The sequence below is a fragment of the Athene noctua genome, chromosome 13 (genome assembly GCF_965140245.1).
Source record: "Athene noctua chromosome 13, bAthNoc1.hap1.1, whole genome shotgun sequence".
NCBI lineage: Eukaryota > Metazoa > Chordata > Aves > Strigiformes > Strigidae > Athene > Athene noctua.
In genome coordinates, this window is record NC_134049.1 from 19903527 (window position 1) to 19924219 (window position 20693).

General features: G+C 39.1%; 1 protein-coding gene across 4 annotated transcripts in view; it reads right to left on the bottom strand.

Moving 5' to 3' along the window:
- Positions 1 to 1920: 1920 nt before the first annotated feature.
- The window catches only part of ACSBG1 (acyl-CoA synthetase bubblegum family member 1), a 36830-nt gene continuing 18057 nt past the window's right edge, over positions 1921 to 20693 (bottom strand). For 3 of the 4 annotated variants that reach the window (XM_074916757.1, XM_074916760.1, XM_074916761.1), the window contains exons 3-14: positions 19515 to 19732; positions 18787 to 18875; positions 17881 to 18001; positions 15815 to 15895; positions 12869 to 13018; positions 10475 to 10651; positions 9806 to 9987; positions 8504 to 8737; positions 7688 to 7905; positions 5022 to 5161; positions 3760 to 4006; positions 1921 to 3071 (exon numbers count right to left, since the gene is read on the bottom strand). In XM_074916757.1, coding sequence (XP_074772858.1) covers positions 2995 to 3071; positions 3760 to 4006; positions 5022 to 5161; positions 7688 to 7905; positions 8504 to 8737; positions 9806 to 9987; positions 10475 to 10651; positions 12869 to 13018; positions 15815 to 15895; positions 17881 to 18001; positions 18787 to 18875; positions 19515 to 19732 — 1934 coding nt within the window. In that variant the 3' untranslated portion in view covers positions 1921 to 2994. The remainder of the gene's footprint in view (positions 3072 to 3759; positions 4007 to 5021; positions 5162 to 7687; positions 7906 to 8503; positions 8738 to 9805; positions 9988 to 10474; positions 10652 to 12868; positions 13019 to 15814; positions 15896 to 17880; positions 18002 to 18786; positions 18876 to 19514; positions 19733 to 20693) is intronic. The other variant, XM_074916758.1, reaches the window with a different exon arrangement.

A 20693-nucleotide genomic window follows, 5' to 3' on the forward strand; every position in this document is an offset into this window, starting at 1 on the left:
TGTTTGTATATCCTACTGCCCCTCATCCCTCAGCTCTTATTGGACAGTTAGCACCTGAATTATTATATATGGAGTGGATTTTTTTTTTACCAGCCATTCCAGAAAAAACACCACCACAATATGCTACCCTGGTAAAGAAAGGACGAGAGCAATGTCAAGCACTGACAGGACTCGATCCGCACATCATACACCTGCTCTGTACGAAAGAACAGCTTAACTATTTGCTTCTGCAATCTATTACCTTTCAGATAGCCTTCGTGGATTTTACAGGTGAAATATCTTTGACGTTACCACCAAACAGGATATTACAAAATATACCGATTTTACCACTTAAAATCGTACAGAAGATCAGCCATACCCCACTTTCCGCTGCGTTAACGGTTTTTCAGACGGCTCTGGCAGGACTGGTAAGGCAGGCGTTGCACGGAAACAAGACGGAAGGTGGCAGACTTGTGCACGTTGTCAGGAGGGTTCCACACAGAGAACTGAATTACAAGCGGCTATCCTAGCCCTGCAAACCTTTCGAAGCAGGAAATAAAGATGGTCGCTGACTCGGCGTATGTAGTTAATGTCGTACAGCGACTAGAGATGGCGTTAGTAAAAGAAATCGATGATAGGAAACTGTTGTCTATGATTTTAGCATTGCAAGCATTGATTGACAAGTGTCAGTACCCTCTGTTTATCACCCATATTCGATCACGCTCTACTTTGCCTGGACCAGAAGGGGATGCCCGGGACGATGCAACTGTAGCAGCCACATTAGACTTTCAAAAACCTCAGGCTTCGCACGACTTTTTCCACCAAAACGTACAGAGCCTGCAGAAGACACGTGACCTCACTAGGTCACAGGCTTTGGACATCATCCAAGCTTGCCCAGACTGCCAGCAGACCAGGTGTACCCCAATGCAGTGATTCCCAGAGGCCCGAAAGCCAATGAAATTTGGCAAACAGATGTAACGTATACCATGGTTTGGTCAGTAGATCTGCTGGTGTGGGGGTGGGGGTATGCTTGTGTTTTGTCACCCACAGGTCTTTGGATGATACCGGCAAGAAAAGTCAAGCCCTATCATGAGCTGGAAGGAGCAACCCTCCAACCCAAAACCCTAGATCTCTCAACTGATGATGCAAGAATCAACGTGCACGCTACATTCCCCTAGGAACTCGGCGACTGCAGCTATCACCTGGGGAAGGCTAAAACAAGTACAACTGAAATAAGACATGATGGCACCGGTAGGAGTGATGCCAACGCCAGAAAATACCTTTCTTGCCTATTTGGCCCTCATTTCCACCATATCGGCGGTAAGTGTAGGTCTGTTATTTTTGCTGGGAGCAGCTGGTCACATATCTTGGGCACACATCATCATTTTTTTGCCCCAGTAGGCTGGTGGGATCCTGATCTACTGGTAGCCAATAATGAGACACACAGTGGACTGGAGGGGCTTGGCTTCCTCCGAGACACAGAGAGTCAGTCATGTCATTTGAATGTTGCCAATCTAACACTGCATGCGGATGCCCCCCCACGTGTACGTCCACAGGAGGAGGGGGTGCATGTGTACCACTGCAGCCACAACAGCACCTGTATTTTAGACCATCTGTACAACTCATCTGTATATTTTGCTGTCTGGAAAAGAGGCACAAATAAGCAATAGTAGTGGCCGATATCAGATCACCATTACAGATCCTCACTATTTTACTTGTCTATCTATGGCAAATGTATTTGGCTATAATCTTACAGTAGTTTTTCCTTTAAATCCTAGATCTGAATTATGGCTATCAGTCAATCTTACTCGCCCTTGGGAGGGTGATTCTGGACTGTCTCAATTAAACAAGCTGTTGAGACAAGTTGCAGCAAAATGACAAAAGTGATTCATTGGATGGCTGATAGCCTTTATTATCTTGGCTATCAGAATTGTGGCCACAGCCATGGTAGCTTCTATGGCCCTTGTACATTCTGTTCCAACAGCCCATATGGTGGCACAGGTTATGAATAATGTTACCAAAGGATACAACATGGGAGCTGGTTAAGATGCATCTATAAGGAGTGTTTTCTAGCAATCTGCATGCAACAACAAGTTAACAAACTACATAATTCATTACAGCATGAATTAATTGAGATTCAGAAATCAATGCATGATGACATTATGAGAGAATTAGGCAAAAGTTTATCCTGGCTCAACCCTAGGCATTGGGTTGCAGATCTGAACCTACGGATGTGGGTTTTAGCAGGCCTGGGATGTTTGATTTGTTTTACAGGGTTTGCCATCCTGTGACACAGGACGCCTCCTGTCCACAGTGCAGAAGGCTGAACCGCAACTGATTGCAATGATCACTGTAAAAACTAAGCTACAAAACAATGTGGGAATTAAGAATTGGTGGTTAGCAAAATGTAAACTGACCTTGAGGTTAGAAGGATGATTGTAGATAAATGAGGCAGCATTACGGAACACCACCTTCAGAGAGCGGGGTGTGTGAGCAGTAAACAGACAAAATCTGAAGGTCAGTAGGATATAGAAGTAGAAATGAAACTAGGTAATAATTTATTAATTATTAATATTACTGGTAATACATTGGGAGCTTGCATACAGTGCAGCAGCATTTGCTCTTGGCAATGCTCCCCCTTCAACAAACTTGAGTGAGTTTGTCATGATTAAGCACATTGCTCCAATCCTGGCTGGTCCAAGATCAGTACTTCAGTCTGGAGGAATTCATCAGTTATACCCACTTTATACAACACAAGAGGATGCTTTCCATCTTAATCATTTAGGTCATTAAATAAAAACAGTATTAGAAAATGGACACACTGTGTAGATACTTATGTAAGAGGAGGACAAACGGTCAGGTGAGTATCAGGAACAACTAAACTGGCACAGCAGTTTTCTAGTGGTTCAGCTCAATAGACTACAAAACCAAAACAAGCATAAATCTTCATTAATGCTTTTGATTAGGAAATGCTTTAGCTCACAGATCTTCCTTAATGCTTGGATGAAAGTCTTCTTATTCTTCATAGAAGGAGTCTACTTCATTTCTGTATTTCTCAAGCACAGTGAGCCGTTTTAACTTCATTGTTGGACCTTAAAAAGAGGGAGTTAGTGGCAACAGCAGAAACAGGAACAAAAAATCCTACTCAGTTTGAGCTTTGATTCCTAATATTTTTCTATATGAGAGCCTGTTCGGAAGAACATCTCCTGCTCTGTAAGTGTAGGTACCTGCTAAAAGGGAAGCAAGCGTGGTATGTAAGGTTGCCTCTGCATGAGCATTAGGACTTCAGAGGGAGCTGGAGATAGGAGGGGGATAACTGACTGCTACTACTTTTTTCATTAATACTAAAGGATGGTGTTTTTGAAAGCTTTTAAACAATTTCCATTCATTCAAAGAGCCTGGTAATGTGTTTGGGGCTCTGTTGTCAGGCTTTCAATGTCTTGCTTTTTTTTTTTTTTAAATGAGAAATTTTCAGCATTATTACTAGAAGTTACTAATACTGTAATGCACAGAGAATTAACAAGAATTGACTGTTTAATTGCCCAAAGCAACCTGAAATCTATCTACAGACCGGTATTTGTAAATGAGCACAAACTGATAACTGATACATGTGTACACAGCAGAAAAATCCCAATTTTTGTATTCTTTAACACATACTGCATAACAGTTTTTTCCTGTCCCTCTACTGGCTGTACCCAGAATTTGACATACAAAACTCTACTGTTAGATCAGCAGCTTCTTTAATGTGTGTATACCTCTATATAAGCCAGTAAATCTTACCTAGTTCTCCCCCAGAAATGGAAAAATCTCTTGGCAGGACTATCCATTTTTGGATACAATGAACCCTATTAGTAGCATTCATGTTGACTTTGTTGATTCCCTCCTGAATGGCCTGGTATATCGCCTGGTCTCTTGTAGCTACAATCTCCGATACTTTAGTGGCTTTACTACCAGTCTTCTGGCAGAAGTCTCTGGCTTGCTCAGTGAGGATGTCAGTGGGATCAGATGTATCTGGATCCAGCACACTCTGAAATATCAAATGAAACGAATCATCAAATGCTCACTCTTGCAAGTCACTAAACGTTTCTCTGATCAGGTCCTCCCCAACTAGTAAGAATCAATATTAACACCCAAACATTCTGTAAGCCTTAAAAAGCAGAAACACCTACAGATAATAGTGCTTTCCTTTCCACTTCATTACCAATTGCAAATATTTTTGGCTTGTATGCAGATGACATGAACCAACTTAAAACGTGGCAATGAATTAGGCAATAAAGTCCATCTATAGACCTTGAATTTCTACTGTATTTTCCATTGTTACAGGTAAACATTTAGCTCATAATTGGATTGAATTACTGTGGTGTAATGTAAACAGCTTGAGATAGAAGCATTCTTTGAAGATAGAGTTCTTAAATTACTATTTCTATTGTACCTGTAGATAAGGAGTATCAGTCACAGAAGTAAACAACTTGAGGAAAAACTAAAGGGTCATTCCCTATGTATGTATACAGAACATAAAGTGCAAATGTTTTAGGAAAAAGTGATTTCTCAATTAAAGCATGCACCACAGCAGAGCTATTAATTATTTTGTTCTACAGTCATCCTCTTGTGTACTATGAAAAGAACAAATTTCTGTTGGAAAGTCTGTGTCTGTTGAAAAGTTTCTGCTAGAAACCATTTTTGCCCATAACAGAAACATTTGTTGGCTTTGCTTGTCTCTAAGAATAAAAGCTATTATTGTGCTCCGTTACAGAGACTCCTCAGTCTTTTGACATTTCTTAATTAAAAATTTGCATATAAATAAAAATATAGGTGTTATTACTGTATAGGAGAAATTGCAGTAAGCACACAGATGTTTAGCAGATCATTTAAGCATAAGAAGTTTAGACTATCAGGATTTGGTCTGTAGTTGCTATACATTTCTTTTCCCCACTAATCCTCCTATCTAATTTTGGGTCTTTTTAGAAATTCTTCAAAATTCTTTGTCTTTTGTTAGATGCAGGTGTATAATTTCACTTTAATCAATATTAAAATTGGTTTACCTTTAGGGTGAGCAACATTGCCAAAAACTTTTTTTTATCGCCGATCACCATAGCATTACTAACAATTGGGAGTTCTTTTTTAACAGCATCTTCAATTGGAATTGGTGGCACGTTTTCACCTCCAGCTGTAATAATCAAATCTAGACGAAAAAGAAAGGCTGTTAGTGGATTTCAAATAAATTCCACAGACCAGGTTAATGTCTGGATTGATCCACTTTTATTCCAACATAAAGAATAAATTTTTTTCAAAGATAATATTTTGAAAGAGAACAAAGCCTATTAATTAATTAACTTCAAAATAAAAATGCTAATATTTTTTAAATATGTGCTCAAATTCTCAGTTCTCCCTAAGGATAACATATTTGCTCCAGATAATTTTTACATAATCCAGTAACAGGTTAGTTATTCTCAAGGCACTGTTGTGTAATCTGTACTTTTTCTGTGAGCAATCATCTCTTCCAAATTAGCATAGGATTCACTCTCCATCTTACTGTTGCTCCCTCACTAGAAAACAAGTCCATTAACGTCGTGATTAATTCTGAAAGCCACCAAGAGGGGTCAGACAAAAACAAGTTACTACTGCAGGGAGGCTCCATAAAAACAATGTGGAAAGAAAGGAGAGAGGAGTGTGAGGGAGAAGTCAAGAGAGGAATATTGCACTGGAAATAATGATTCCTGCCCCACTTTTAACATGAGGGAAATATAATGATAGACTGGAAACTTAATATTTTTAAGGTTTGTAAACAACAGTAGTGATACCTTATTCTACTGATAAAGGAATGTGCATTTTTATTTGAATGCATTTGCTCTAAAGTATAAACATATATTCATTGGCATTATTAAAAATTTGAGTATTATCTAAGTAAATTCCAGCTCTGCTTTCATTACGCTAATGACTTCTCACTGTCCTCAGATAACAATCTCTGCAGCACTTCAGAACATGCTTCAACAAATAATGCAGACAAATGGTACACCAGCCCTTTGTGTAACAATGCAGCAGATTTATGTATTAAGGATCTGGTTGGTACCTGATTCCCTGTCAGCGTTAAACTTGAAGAATTTAGATGCAATCAAGGGAATCTAACACCCTTTTGGCATTCACAGGTTTGGGTCCTACCATCTCTACTGTTCCATGAGACCTATGATGAGAAACAACTTCCAGTCTATACTCAACCTTCTGGTATGGAATAGGCATTGATCTCATAATTATAAAAATTATTTCTCTCCCTAGTCAACACACTGCACACTTTTGAGGAAGCACAAGTAGCGTTCATAGAATGAGAGACTTGTGTCAAACCACAGATACATACTGAAGTTAGTTGTGTTTCCAAACTTGTCTAGGTCTATTTTTTCCTTTCATTCCACCCTCCTTTTGCCTTAGTCCTGTCTTTGTCTTAGATCCTCTACCAATCTCTCTGGCATTTAGTTTTTCAGTGTCTGATCCAGACAACTGTAATTTAACAACCTTTTCCACACCTCTATAAACACCTTCCCTGTATGGACTCACCTAGCTACATCTTTGTGCTTTGCAGTTAATGAGTCCTAAAACTCGTTAGGACCCACAGAACCAAAGGAAGCAGTCCTGTGTCAGTCACTAGAAGAAAAGCTTCTTTACTACCTTCTATTAGATTTTACCTTATCTGGACTTGGATTTAAAACTTTAATGAAACTGGACAGTTATTTTATTCCAGATGGTCTGCCTATCCTGTAATTTAGAGTAATTATTATTAGTTCAGCAATCAAAGAAGATGCAAGGGAAACACAAATGATATGATGAGATGAAACTAGGAGTTGCTAACTGCTATGCTAAAGGAAAATGAATCAGACAAGAAAGCAAGTTAAAATCAAGATAGCTGCATTTGGTGCAGGCTATTAATAGTATCTACTTAAGTCCCAATTCCTAACAGGACACTATGTCATCCTACGACAAATTCACTCATCCATGTTATCTCCTTAGTGACTCATCATATATTCTAAGATGATAGTTACTCAATTTTTAAATCTTCGTTAATTACATCTCAACTGTGACCAATCCCACTCTGAACATATATTGTGAAAAAAAGCTTCCAAGTAAGCAAGTGAGCAGTCTTATTCCCATGAGGCTTCAAGCTATGTACTGGAACACCACCTAGGTTTATTGTTTTAACTTTAACTTTCCCTTCTGTTCTCATGCTTCAATACTAGTCTCTGCAAACACAGCACCTAAGGCATCAGAAGAACCTAGCTCTGACCTACAGCAACAGCTTCTGTGTAACAGAGGGTTGTCTCTCGTTACTGTCTAAATATTCTAATGTGCAATTAAGACAATGTAGCAAGATTCAGAGAGAGACTGGACAGCTTAATGGACCATTAGAATCAAAGATGACACATTAAACCTGCCTTATTGTTTTATATTACTAATTCTAATTAATACTGAATAAAGGTCTGGGAGATAAAAAGCCTCACTGTAGGAACTGAATCATCTCTACCTGTTACAGACTAGAGGGAAACCTTTCCTGAACAGGGCACACCATGGTTTCCTCATAGGAAAGTTTATTTTACCTTCCAACTAGGTCAGTGCTGCTAGCATTAGAGGAAAGACACTTAATCAGATGGGCCATATCTGACGTGTGACTGAACAGTGCTGAACAGTTACCATAAACATGGAGAAAGGTTTTGCTTATTACCTTTAATTCTTCCAGTGACATAGAGAAAGCCATCCTTGTCTAGTTTTCCTAAATCTCCAGAATGCAGCCACCCATCCTCATCAAAGGCTTCTTTTGTTTTGTCTTCCATATTTAAATAACCCATGAAAACAGTCCTTCCCCAGAAACAGATTTCTCCACTGCCTTCTGTATCTTTGTCCACCAATTTCACTCTGCAGCCAGGTGCTGGTTTACCACAGCTATCGGAGAAGAGCACGGAAAAACACAAGGATCATAGAAATACTAAGCATAATACTGATAAAATGTCTAAATGTCTAAAAATGCTAAATCCCTGAACTGATCAAAATATTAGTGACTGTAAATAACACCCTACTGTAACTGTTTGAAAGCTATGGAATATTAATTCACTAGGGGAGATATGTTAGAGCATCTAAGCACTTTTTGGCTGTCTATATTGCCTTGTGCTTCCTGGTTTTTTCCCCCTCTGTATCTTCAGGTATAAAAACACTTTTGTATTTGAAGTCTTGCATTTGAAAGTTATCCTACCCTGGGCCAGGGCTAGGATATATGTCAGATTTAGTAACTGTGTTCTGCATATAATGCTGTAGATCACTTTCAGTGCTCTTGGCATGGCATGCTATGGAAGCAAGGCATTCAGCTTCTGACCTGGAAGTTATTTTACTAATAGTAAAGTCAAAATAGAGTGGAAAGTCACAACAGAGTGGAAACACACAGAGAGAAAATAAAATAAGCAATGTTTGCTGAACTTAGTATATCTCATAGATACAATGAAACATACCATACTTAAAAAAAAAAAAAAAAAGTAAGTAAAATTACCTGTGTTGCCTGTAAATATAAGGCCCAGATAGGCAATGTGGGCCTGTGGTCTCACTCATCCCATAGGCCTCATACAGAGTGATGTTCAGACCCAAGAAGAAATAAAGTGTTTCTGTATTGAGAGGAGCAGCACCAGAAAAGTGCTTCTGACAGGAAGAAAATCCCAGTGCATTGCGTATTTTTGCAAGCACGAAGTAGTCTGCTAGCCTTGTCCAGAACTGCTTTAAATCACTGCTGAGTACAAAACACACAAGAGGAGACAGTAAGTTAGAGCAAGCTATGAAATTTCTGAAACAAAATCAGACACAAATTTTGCTTAGAGATATATTTGCCATCTGGTTTTGGGCGTTGACAGAAGTTACATCAGTAAGAACAGGTTACATATTTATTCTTTTTTCATGTATTCAGCGTCTTTCACTGCTAGTGAACTCCAGCTTGAGGTGTCTGAATATGGCAAATACATAAAGGATCTATAAAAATGGACTGTATAACCCAAAGCTCTCATATTCCTGATTCTTTATCAATTAAATGTGTCTCTGAGAATCTATGCAACTAGAATCTGCAGGATCTGAGAAGCTGAATGATCAAACAAGCAAAGCATTATCATTGCATGATCTTTTGGAATACCATTTTCTGTAAGCAATTTCACACTTCACTGTGTCATACTTTAAAGAACTTTGGAACAGGAAAGGATTGTAAATTAAGTTAATATTTTAATTTATACAACATTCTTTATCTGGGCAATCTTATGGAGGAAAACACCAATGCTATTCAGAACAGAGATAATGTACTTAGAGCTCAGAGAATTTCCAGTGGGTGTCCCTGAGTCCCACGGGTGACTGTGTGGAGATGAGATGTTCTTACTCACATGGTGCACACCCCAAACTGTAAAGAGCCAGTTTTTCTGGGCTGTCCTCCAAAACCTCCCCCCTCACATATACCTCCTTCAAATTCATGGCCTTTCTTTACACCAGTACCTAGCACCTGCACAGTCACATGGTGCAACATCAGGCAACTCTCCTAGCTGAAAACTAACCTGTTCAATTCACAAAAGACACAGAGTTGGGGGACGTGTTAGTGGGAGTATGTTCTCAGGGAGGATGGCGGGACACTTTTAACAGTCACCCGTGTTTAAGATCAGCCTAATGTAACTGATAACTACACCCTCCCTCTTGCATTATATTTGCTCTGTTGCCAGGCCAAATTTTACCCATATACGCTTAGAGACTGATGCTTCATAGTTTATTACAAGCAGATAGGTACTTCCAGGTTGACAGAAATCTCACTCATTATAATACGTACCTACTTGAGCAGTTGAGGTTCCTCTCTAAGCTAAGTGACATAGCCCATGATAGCACTCTCTTCTTCATAAATCCTGACTGAGCAGAAGCATCCTTTAATTTCTCCATGATTTTCTCCCATACTCGGGGAACTCCCATGTGAGATGTTGGCTGCACTTCTTTTAGCGTGTTGATCAAACTGCCCTGTTAAAATTATTAAACCATTTCAAAACATTGCATAAGGTCCACAGCAGTGATACAGTCTGCATCTTGCGATGATAACATATATACCATGTAGGATATAAAGAAGAACTGCTGAACCTACCTCAGTCAGACATACGCACTAACGTGTGCCAGCTCTGACACATCAGGGGAGGTACGTACAAGAAGGAAAATGCACAGTGGTTTAGTTCCTTCTGCCTCCCTTTCCTCCAAAAACTGTTTATACTTCTTTTGCTTTAGATGCACAGCCTTCTGCCTTATGAAAGAACCTTACAAATCTGAATTATATATTTTAGTTGGAGTCTAAAGCACTGGATCATAAGTCTAATGGATTTTAATTTTCCATCATTCTTACAATAATGGACTCTCAATCTTCACCCTCTGCATCTCTTCAAAGATCATATTCTCTCCTTGGAATGTCTTCTAAGAGGAAGAAGTGCAAGAATTAGGTGCAATACCAGACAGATACCTTCAGTGCATCTGGCTCAGCAAAGTAAACTTGCTCTCCCCATTTGATTCCAGTCCACAGGTCATATATCTGAGCAGCTATGTGGCTGAGTGGGAGATAACTGACTATAGACTCCTGCTGGACCTCTGCAGGTTGCATATCTCCTGCTTTGCTGCAATGTGCTGATGTCCAAGTTATCTGTTTAAATAAATAATAAAAAACATTAGGTATGTTTGGTTTTGGGGGGTTTTTTTCCCTTTTAACACAAACTAAGGATCCTCATGCAATGCTAATGTAACTATAAAGAATCGATGCTCACAGAAATTGCTGAAGACATTGCAATCTTTGACAACACACCAGACTGTCAATTCCCTGGTGGAAACTCGGTCAAAAGCAAGATGAATTTAGCAGCAACACAGACTTGCAGATAACATAATTAGATGCAGTCTTTCTGCTGCCTCACTGGGCTGTGAATGCTACCAACTCCCCACAGCCTAGTGACACACTGAGCAGGGCAGTGCTATGTCTGTATGTTTACCTGAAAAAGAACAATACTCAGTGATCTGAGAGCTCAAAGGACAGTTTGGTATCAGCAGCAAGCTCATTGTCATGTATTGATCATCACCTGGTGAAACACTAATGAGGAAGACAGCAGCTGTATTCTGCTCTTCTGGAAGTCTCTGAGATATTCACCACAGTGGTTCACAAGTGACACACTCCCACCCCTCCAGAGCAATACTGCATATGTGAATATTTTTGAGGATGTGCTGCTTGTGAAACTGGATGATGTTTCCCCCCTTCTTCCTAATTCCCACTTTAATCTCAGAAGATGCAGTTCAAGGATGCTAAATATGTGTATCTTCATTATCAGAATATAGCATATGGAAGACCCACAAATATATGTGACGGTATGAAAAAAGAAACAGCTCTTTCTCACAGGAGTCCATAATCTGAAATGGGTAGGGCAGAACACAGAAATGAGATCATTCAAGATGGCAGGGAAGAGATACCAATCACAGGCAATACCTGTTATCACAGTATGTTCCTGCCAGCTCCTTTTCTTTGTAATAAATTAGAAGGTACGAGTGTACATTTGGTCTAAGGAAATACAGGTTCTCAAGAGAGGTTTTTAAGGACCAGCATGCTGTCAGGCCAGGCCACCCCAAGTTTAGATGGCAGCATTGGACAAGTGGCTATGGGAGACTTATGCAGTAGGCAGAATGGGATGTCTGAGATGTGGCAATGTTGACTGCTTATCCTCCAAGCCTTGCAGCATGTAGGCACACTCACAGATTTGTGTGGGTGCATATATGACTGACTCAGATTTGGTTTTACAAATGGACAGTGGCAAACATCTTTTTGACTAAAGAAGGTAGCAGCAGAGCTACAGGCAAGGCATGTTTTCCACTGTTCGTCAAGGTAAAAATAGCCTGTTTGTGATCAGCAGCCAGGAATAGTTTGGCAGCTAACACAGAAGTGACACCAGATTCCTTTGAGATGGAGGAGCATAGGATTTGCAACTTCAGATCAGTCTTTTCATCTACCAAGTCCACTATGTTCAGCTTCCAGATACCACTGTATTAATTCCTTACATTGGGGTGAATTGTTCCTCACAGTGTGCACGTCTACAATAGTTTCTGCTTTATTTTAAGAGGAGAGGCCGCAACTTAGACCAGCCCTTTCACAGACTGTCTATGTGTTTAGAAAGGCTTCCTACCACTTTCTACTCCTGGTCAGCCACCTTAAAAAAAAAATAAATATAAAAACTCAAAACAACCACACTTCAAACTTTGATAGCAGAACTCTGTAGAAAGTCCCTTTTGTAAACAACTTTGGTTTTCTCTATCACTGGAAAATTTTCTGTTCGCAACAATGCAGGTAGAGCTATTGTAAATACCAGCACTGTGCACTGGAGTTTTATTATCCTCCAGTGATAGATATAGAAACCCAAGCCTAGAAATACAATAATGCCAAAGTAAAAAAAACGACACATCCACCCCCAATTTTAATAAAATTTGAAAAAGCAGTCTATCAGGCTGATAGTGGCTGGTTGATGTATAAGATTTGTTTAAGATGACCTGTGACATCACCTGAGAGACTTTATGGCAATCTGTGAATTATATTTATGAACACATGCATTTTATCTCACAAGAAAACCAGTGAATAAAAAGTTCATACTCATAATAAACTGATCAACCTTGTGAAGTGCTCGTTTGAATGGAGTTTTATTCTTTACCTTGCTTATACTTTACCAGAAACAGCCAACTGCGTTTTGAATATTGCTTTGTCGTACACTATCCATGTTGCAAAAGCAACAGGATTTCAAGGCTCTAGTATGTACCAGACATTTCAAAACACAGGAATAAATATCCTCAATACTATTTTTATACTAAAGGAAGAGCCTGAAGTACATACATTGTCATGACTCAGCATGGCTCCTTTTGGCTTTCCAGTTGTTCCGGATGTGTATATTAGCACACAGCACTGATTTGGCTTTTGGGAATTAATAATATCATCCAAAGTAGTATCAGATATGTCATCTCCCAGCTCCAGAAACTCTTCCATCTGGAATGTGTAACAGAAAATACATCATATCAAATGGCTTCTTACAAGTGGGAAAGATGAGGTACCTTATCAGTCTCAAAAATGGCAGAAAACTTCAGTGCCTTGCTCTGAACGTATTTCCAAGGCAAGTGTCCCCAGGTCCTGACTATGTAAGAAATATGATAAGACTAGCTTAGAACTTCATGCATGAATTGCAAATAGTCTATCTCGAATTGTGCTACCATGAATCTTTTCAATGTCTAAGAAGAGAATGGTAATACTATTCCTCCTCCAAGATGGATACTATGGACAAGTGACAGAGGCTAAAATTCTGTTACTATCTCACACTGTTAGAGTAATTTTGAGTAAAGAAATGTAGATGTTCTGGTTTTAAGTAAGAGTACACTTGTGACATTCTATCTATTATTCCTTGTTTTCTATTTAACATAAACATAAAGCAATTGAGTGAAAGCTTCTTAGCAGAAGCATCATTATCTATATGTGTGAATGTCTGCCCAAATTATCTGCTATTTTATAGCAAACAGAGCATATGATGTTGGTCACAACTTTCATTCAAATTTGGCTCAATCTAGAATGAGCTAAACCTTTTATGATGCTGGACTTTTGTGCCATGCAAACTGGCCCAGAAGAAGGCTGAACCTGATCCTCTATATTATATTGGTTGCTCCCAGATACTTCTATTGCATGCACCTGATATGCTCTAAATGTACCATTGCTTTTAGTGCTGATTGAAAACTAGAGTGTAAGAACATTTCTTAAGAAAGTCAATAACCAAACTGTCAGTTTCCCATTGGAATGAGATAATTCATACTATGCTACAGAACTGTATTACTCAAATGCAAGATACAGCACCTCCGTTCTTTAATGATTTCTTGGAGACGTATCTAGGACCACATAGCAGTAAAGTGGATGATGCGAAGGACAGCAGAGGTTAAAAAGGAGAGTCTGTGCTTGAGGGAGAGTTCATTGTTTCCTTCAGACCTCTGCCATGGCCAGTGTGTTACAACAGTTAGCCCGTGTAGCACCTAGACTTCCTTTTCTTGGGTGGCAAGGCTGTCCTAAGGGTTTTTCATCAGCTTTATACTTTCTTCCAACAAACCACATCTCTGAAGAGAGAGGCAGTACAGTGCACAGCTCTGTACCAAGTAGAGGATTTGTCACATTCTATCCCTTCCCACAGAACATGGCTGCATCAATTTCACTAGCTCCTGGAAGGTCTGAAGGTGTCAAGGATGTAATTGTTTCTACATGACTTAGCAGTTGTTCCTGTTTCCCTGACCTTACTGTCTTCTCACACTAGAATGTGTTAATCACTAAGTCTGTTGCCTAGGCTGTGTTTACTGAACAGTACCTGCAACAGAGAGTGTTCCCATTCCACAGGGTATGAAAGGTACAAACAGTCACACACGCTACTGACTGTGTTTGCCTTCTGGAAACGTGCACTGATCAGTGAGCTAGGGCCCTGCCCATGCTGTAGCAATTGCTCATTACATGTTAGCTGTCAACTTGCAACACAAATCCCTTTTATCAAATGCCATGTGGTTTGGGCAGTTTGCTTTACCTCAAATCTAATAAACAATCATTTCTGCCTTTGGCAATTTGATCTCCAGTTTTTCCTTTAGACAACAAAAACTATGGCAACTGTCAGACACTCCCACAGCTACCCTTCTCCATTGAGAAAACATCCCACATGACACCTGAACAGGAGTGTTTTCAAATATATCAATTCTCAGGCATTTAGGTTTCAGCAACTAAATGTTGTTCCAGAACTAACAGCTAGCATTTATTCTTTTTACTAACAAATCTAAACAGTAAGATCATCTTTGTATTACTTCTTCTATTGTACCGAGATGCAAGGCATACTCTATACCAGCACTTACAGTACTGTAACAGTAACTTTTTGTTATTAACAGTTGTATGCTATTCAGCATAGTAAAAGAATATGATAAAAACAACTGCAGACATTTTTCCTGTGTACCTAGTAACCCCTCAGATTATCTAAACTGCAAATATTTTAAAATATTTCTCTGCTGTTCACACTTCATTAATACCTTCTTTTCTCCAGCTGAAGTTTTTCAGCCTAAAATCTAATACTGGTAGTCCACTTCAAATGCTGATATTTGTATTCTCATTACTTAACTATTTTCAATTATATTTTAAAAATATATTGGAACAACTTGTTTACAAAATTCTGTTCCCCTTCAAGTCCTTGTACTTCTTAAAGGATGGACTTCAACTACTCAAATTTCTGATGCCGGCTTTGTGTTTTTTTTCTGCTTTAGTTTTACCATGCGATACAGAGATTTTACATAGACTAAAAAAAATATGCTATTATTTGTGTAGTCCATAGTTACTGCTCTTCACTTGTTGCCTATCACTGGGTTCAAACAAAATGCAACTATAATTTGTAAAAGTACAATCATTTTCATGTTCTTGGATTCAGTGTAACTAACCACAATTCAATTTTCACCAGCACCAGTGGACAATTTTCATTTTTAACAGTTTGAGAGTACATATTCCCACCTGAAGCCTAGAAGTATTTTGTTAATCCAGTCAAATAAGCCAGGAAAACACAAGATGGACAGTTAAACAATGTAGCTCTAATTTTAAGTGTCAAGTATCAAACATGAAATTACAGGTAAATTGAACAGAAAAAGCCGACAAAGCTTTTGCATGTGTTTACTGGAACACAGAAATGCATTCTGGATGCTAGACATTCCACAGATTAAACACAATAGTAACTCACCAAATAAGTAATCGCCCATGAATTATAACTTTGTTCTAGCATTCACATACCGTATACAAATTTGGGTGTCTCTCTGGAATGGAGTCTTTGTATAGCACAACAGCTTTCAAGTGTGGTAAGCGATTCCAGATCTGTTGGAATTTATTTAAACAGATTTATTCATTATTATTCATATCTTGTGTGTTTTGGTGTTTTTTGGTTGGTTTTTTTGTGGGTTTTTGTTTTTGTTTTTTCTTTTCACTAAAATAGTGTCAAAACTGTAATGCCTTGACAGTACAGGAAACCTCTTCTTTCCCTCCACCCTGAAGTATTCTCCCCTAAACACACAACCAATTAGCTCAACAAGCAAGAGAGCGAGTGGGGAAAGAGAAAAGAAAGAAGGGAAAAAGAGAGAAGCTACACAGTCTGCTCTAGAAAATCTGTTTTCAGCCAAAAAATGGCTCAACCAGAAATAGCTCCTCAGGATCCTTTCTCATAATGCACCAAAGGGCACATGAGGGAACAGTCTAACTCAAGCTCGAAGTTGACCCTAGCTGCTGTGGTTACCAATTAAGATAGAGGAAGTCCCTCACTGAAACTGTTGTTAAACTGCTAAAAAAGCATTCTACCTTCTTAAAAAAAAAAAGGAAGCCATATGCACATTTTAAGGATAAATAAAAATATAATGCTGCAGGCTTACAGGCAGGCTGCAATGGCTGCTGCTTTCAGTAGCTCTTTCTCTGCTTTGCATGGCCTACAAAGAACATACATTTCACTGAACTTTGTGGGACACAGTGCCTCATAGATGCCTTTGAATTAATCACATTTTGACCTGACTTGATCAATCTGTGCCGATACAAAAGCAGTAGCTTGATGGTAGTCATTATGTATATACTATTAGAAGGATAACAATTGAAATGTTATTTCAGTCTTAGGTTCCTCCAGGAAAAAAAATTTCAGAACACCCTCAGCTGGATAAAGCAGTGCTGGCCTAAGCTGTCTTTTCTTTTTCTAGATAGAAATGTGTATGAATCAAATCCCTTGAATTCTTCAATTTATATTCTTCTCTCCACATCCATGACAGCATAGCCTGGTCAATGTCAATGATACTGTTACTGTAAAAGCCGGCTTACAATACTGCAAGAAGGCTTGTCTGACTGCATGCTTTTCCAGAATACTTATAAAAATACCTCTTCCTTCAAACTGCACATAAAACAAAACACAAAGTAATTGTTGTATAACTTATATGAAAGTAATTGATGTATAACTTATATGAAATATATTTGAAAAAAAATCCATGGATATTTTCTCTCTGGCAAGTACATGTTTTTGGAAGAAAACTCCATCATGGAGGGCACCTCTGCATCAGCAAACAGAGCAATCTGCTTCAAGTTTGATGATTCCTCTCCAGCCACGCGCCTCCCTCAACATCTTACTGGCATGCAAGCCCTTCCCAGGGAGCTGCCCTGTGCTCCTCCTGTGCGCCTCCACCAAGCCATGCAACAAGGATCTTGCCATCAAGTTGGGCTTTCAATCTGGCACCCTTGATGAAACCCACTCAAAGCTGCCATAGACTTTTGTCAAAACTATGATTGTTCACTTAAAGAGCTTCCTCCTTTCTCACTGAAGTCTATCTCATGTCAAACATCATGCTATCAAAGTGCAGTAAACTCAGCCGCCTTAGTGGTTAATATTACAAGCAGGACGAAGTGACATTTTGGAAAGAGGAAATTCTGAACACTAACATCCTTAATATGTAAATGGCAGGCCCTTACAAACTTGCTTCATCCTAATCTCTGCCATTCAAGTGGTCTGTGCTTTTCCAAACAGAATCAGGTGGTGACATTATAAACATGAGATCAAAACGTGGGTTTTTTTCCAGGTAAATTTACAGTGAATCAGCCAATGAGCTCTCTGCTGAAGAGAATCAGAACTGTTGAGATGTGAGCCACAGACACTACAGAAAACAGAGCAGCAAGCTACCCAGCAGCTCAAACACCAGATACCAGGTTTCTGAATAAGAACACTCTCATGAGAGGTCTAATGACACAGATAGCGAATATGGTATTTGAGACCAATATGTGATTGAGAAATGGAAAAATTATGGACTTTAAGTAACCACTCAGCCACCTTGTACCTGCATTATCTTGTCCAATTGTTTCCGATTTTCCACAACCATGACATTGGTTTTGCTGTCATGAGCAATGTAGTGGCAGGCCTCTGGAGAATTGGTTGTATATATTCCTGTGACAATTCCTCTGTATCAAAAATGTATATATATATAAACATATATTTAAATATATACACATCTATACATGCACTTAGTATCAAAAAAGAAAATATTCAAAGATCGGGTGAAAGCTGAAAGAATATGAAGATGTGGAAGTAAACAGCAGTGCAGGTGTCAAGTTTCAAGTATTCAGATATTACAGTATCTGAGTATCTCTGATACGTACATCGTAAAAACCCTCAACTCTTCTGTAGAAGATGCTGAAGGCGAGAATTCAGCCCTTTAACCCACTTGAGACTATACGAGAGTTAGCTCAGAAAGTGCTAAAAAAACCCCACTTACGTCCTCTTTCTGTTCAAGCTGCACACAGATACCAATGTGAGTTTCACTAGCACAGAAACAGCTTAAGAGATAAAATACAAATTGTATGAACAGGTATCAGGACAGAAGGAGTCAGGCTAGTTAGTATTTATCTGTCACTTCATCTACTTGAACATACCTTGCTGTAGACAAATCATTAATATAAACCTCAGAGTCTCATCTGTTTCCCACATCTTCCAGTGATATGACACTGTACAACAGCTTCTGTGGGACTGTCACAGTTAAGTCCATAGCAAACAGGATCAATTTATGAGTGTCTGGACTACTTCGGATATACTGAAAGCTATGAGACTCCAGTAGGTCACTGAACATGCTAATCAGTTGCAGCATAACTTCCAAGATATGACACCAAATACTGATTTGCTACATTTCCAGACCTAGCAAAACAGAAATCCCAAAATCCCCCACAAAATCAAACAAAAAAAATCTTACCCAGCAAAAACAGCTCCAACAGCTGAGATGAACCATTCTGGAGAATTAAATCCAAGGATTGCTACACTGTGGAATCGTTCAAGACCAAGCTTAAAAATAATACGCATAATGTTATATAATATAGGCACACTGGAGAGAAACACATAGCATGAAGCAGATATACAAATATAAACCATGGAAAGTTTTGATTTATTTATTACTTCAGCATTGACAAGACATGTCCATGCACATCTACATGCTGATATCCACAGCAAAACCAGTATTTATCAGCAGTTACTCTGATCTAAGCTTTCCACTACCTTGTCCTGTCTAGTTGAGTTCTGCTGTTCAAAAAGGCCCCAAAATCATAACTTTTCAATATGAACAAGAGCATAGTGAGTACTAATTTTACCCTATGTTTAAAACATTATAAAATTTGTCTTTATCTTGCTAAATTAATGACACTGCTGCTTTAACCTATTTTTCTTTTGTTAACATTAAGGCCTTAGGCTGAACTTTGTACTCATGCCCCAGAGTGAAACAGTGTAACACAGCAGCTCTTCAAGTTCCCTTGACAGCAGTGTTATCTCTTTGTCCAAGAGCAATTTTCATCATTATTATTTCAATAAGGAATATGACTGCTGATATTCAGTTAATAGGAAAAGCCTCTTATATTGTGGATTTTGGGGGTTTTTGTTTGGTTTGGGGGTTAAGAAGGCAAAAGAATTAGTTTTGTTTCCTGTACCTACCTTTAAGAAGCTCTTGGCCGCTTTCCTGGAGAGGCAATAATACTCTGAAAAAGTTATCTTCTCCCACCTTCCATTCTTTTTGCTGGCCAAAGCATTAAGGGATCCATATTTTTCTAGGCTCTCCTTGAACATCTGATGAACTGTTATGGGAGTCTGTGGACATGAGCTATCTATTCTCAGTCTGACTCTGCCATCAGCAAAGGAAGTCCACAGAGACTCTGGAAAGTAAAGCATTATCATCAAGATATTCTATCATTGAAAAATACCATGTGACTGTACCAAAAGAGAAGAGGATTGAATAAAGACTGCAGGACTAAGCACAGCTGGCACTTCCCACCTTTTGAGAGAAGGGCTTTTCAGTTTTATAACTATCAAATATGCCATGTAGAAACATAAATCTTTATTTCTTATACTTTGTTCTGTATCTTGAATAAAAAGTACCATACATATGCTGATCTTCTGTTGTGTCACAGGGACACCACCAATTCCAGAAGAATCTGTTTGCCCATGCTCAGCCCTGCACAACCCACTATCCCTTGAGCTAGTAGAGTAGCTGGTGAATCAGAAGGCTAAAGAGATCCGAAAAATCCGAAACCTCCGTCCCCGTTCAGCATCCAAGTTACTTTCGTTTGTCATAGCTTCTTCCTCCCTCCTTCCCCTCTAGCTATTCTCCTTCATCCTGTTCCTCACTACTTACCATGGTTTTTTCCCTTGGTCATCTGCCCTGTGTTCCAGGATGTATATCCACACCGCTCACTCCTGTCTTGCCCTACTTCCATGTCATCTTTCATCTTCTTCTGCTCTTGCCTTCCTCACCCTGTCTTTTTATCATCCACGTTTTTTCCCCTGTATTTTCCTCCCCTTCCTTGACAGGACACTGACGCAGAGCACCAACTAATGTCACTTGGCTCTCACCACTGATGCCACGGACTGGGGCGGTCCCTGGCATTCACAAGAAATGACTGTTACAGAGAATCTACTTGGCTCTTGTAAACCCAGCAAGAAGCAGGCTGAGTATAAATACACTCCTTAGAGAATCTAGGGGTCGGTAAATTGGCAAAATTTAGGGGAATTCTGACAAGGAAGACAAAAAAACATTCATGACTCCCCTATCAAACAGTTCCCATACTTCTGAACAAAATACTACATGCACATTTTAAGAACGTGTTTTTTCTTAGA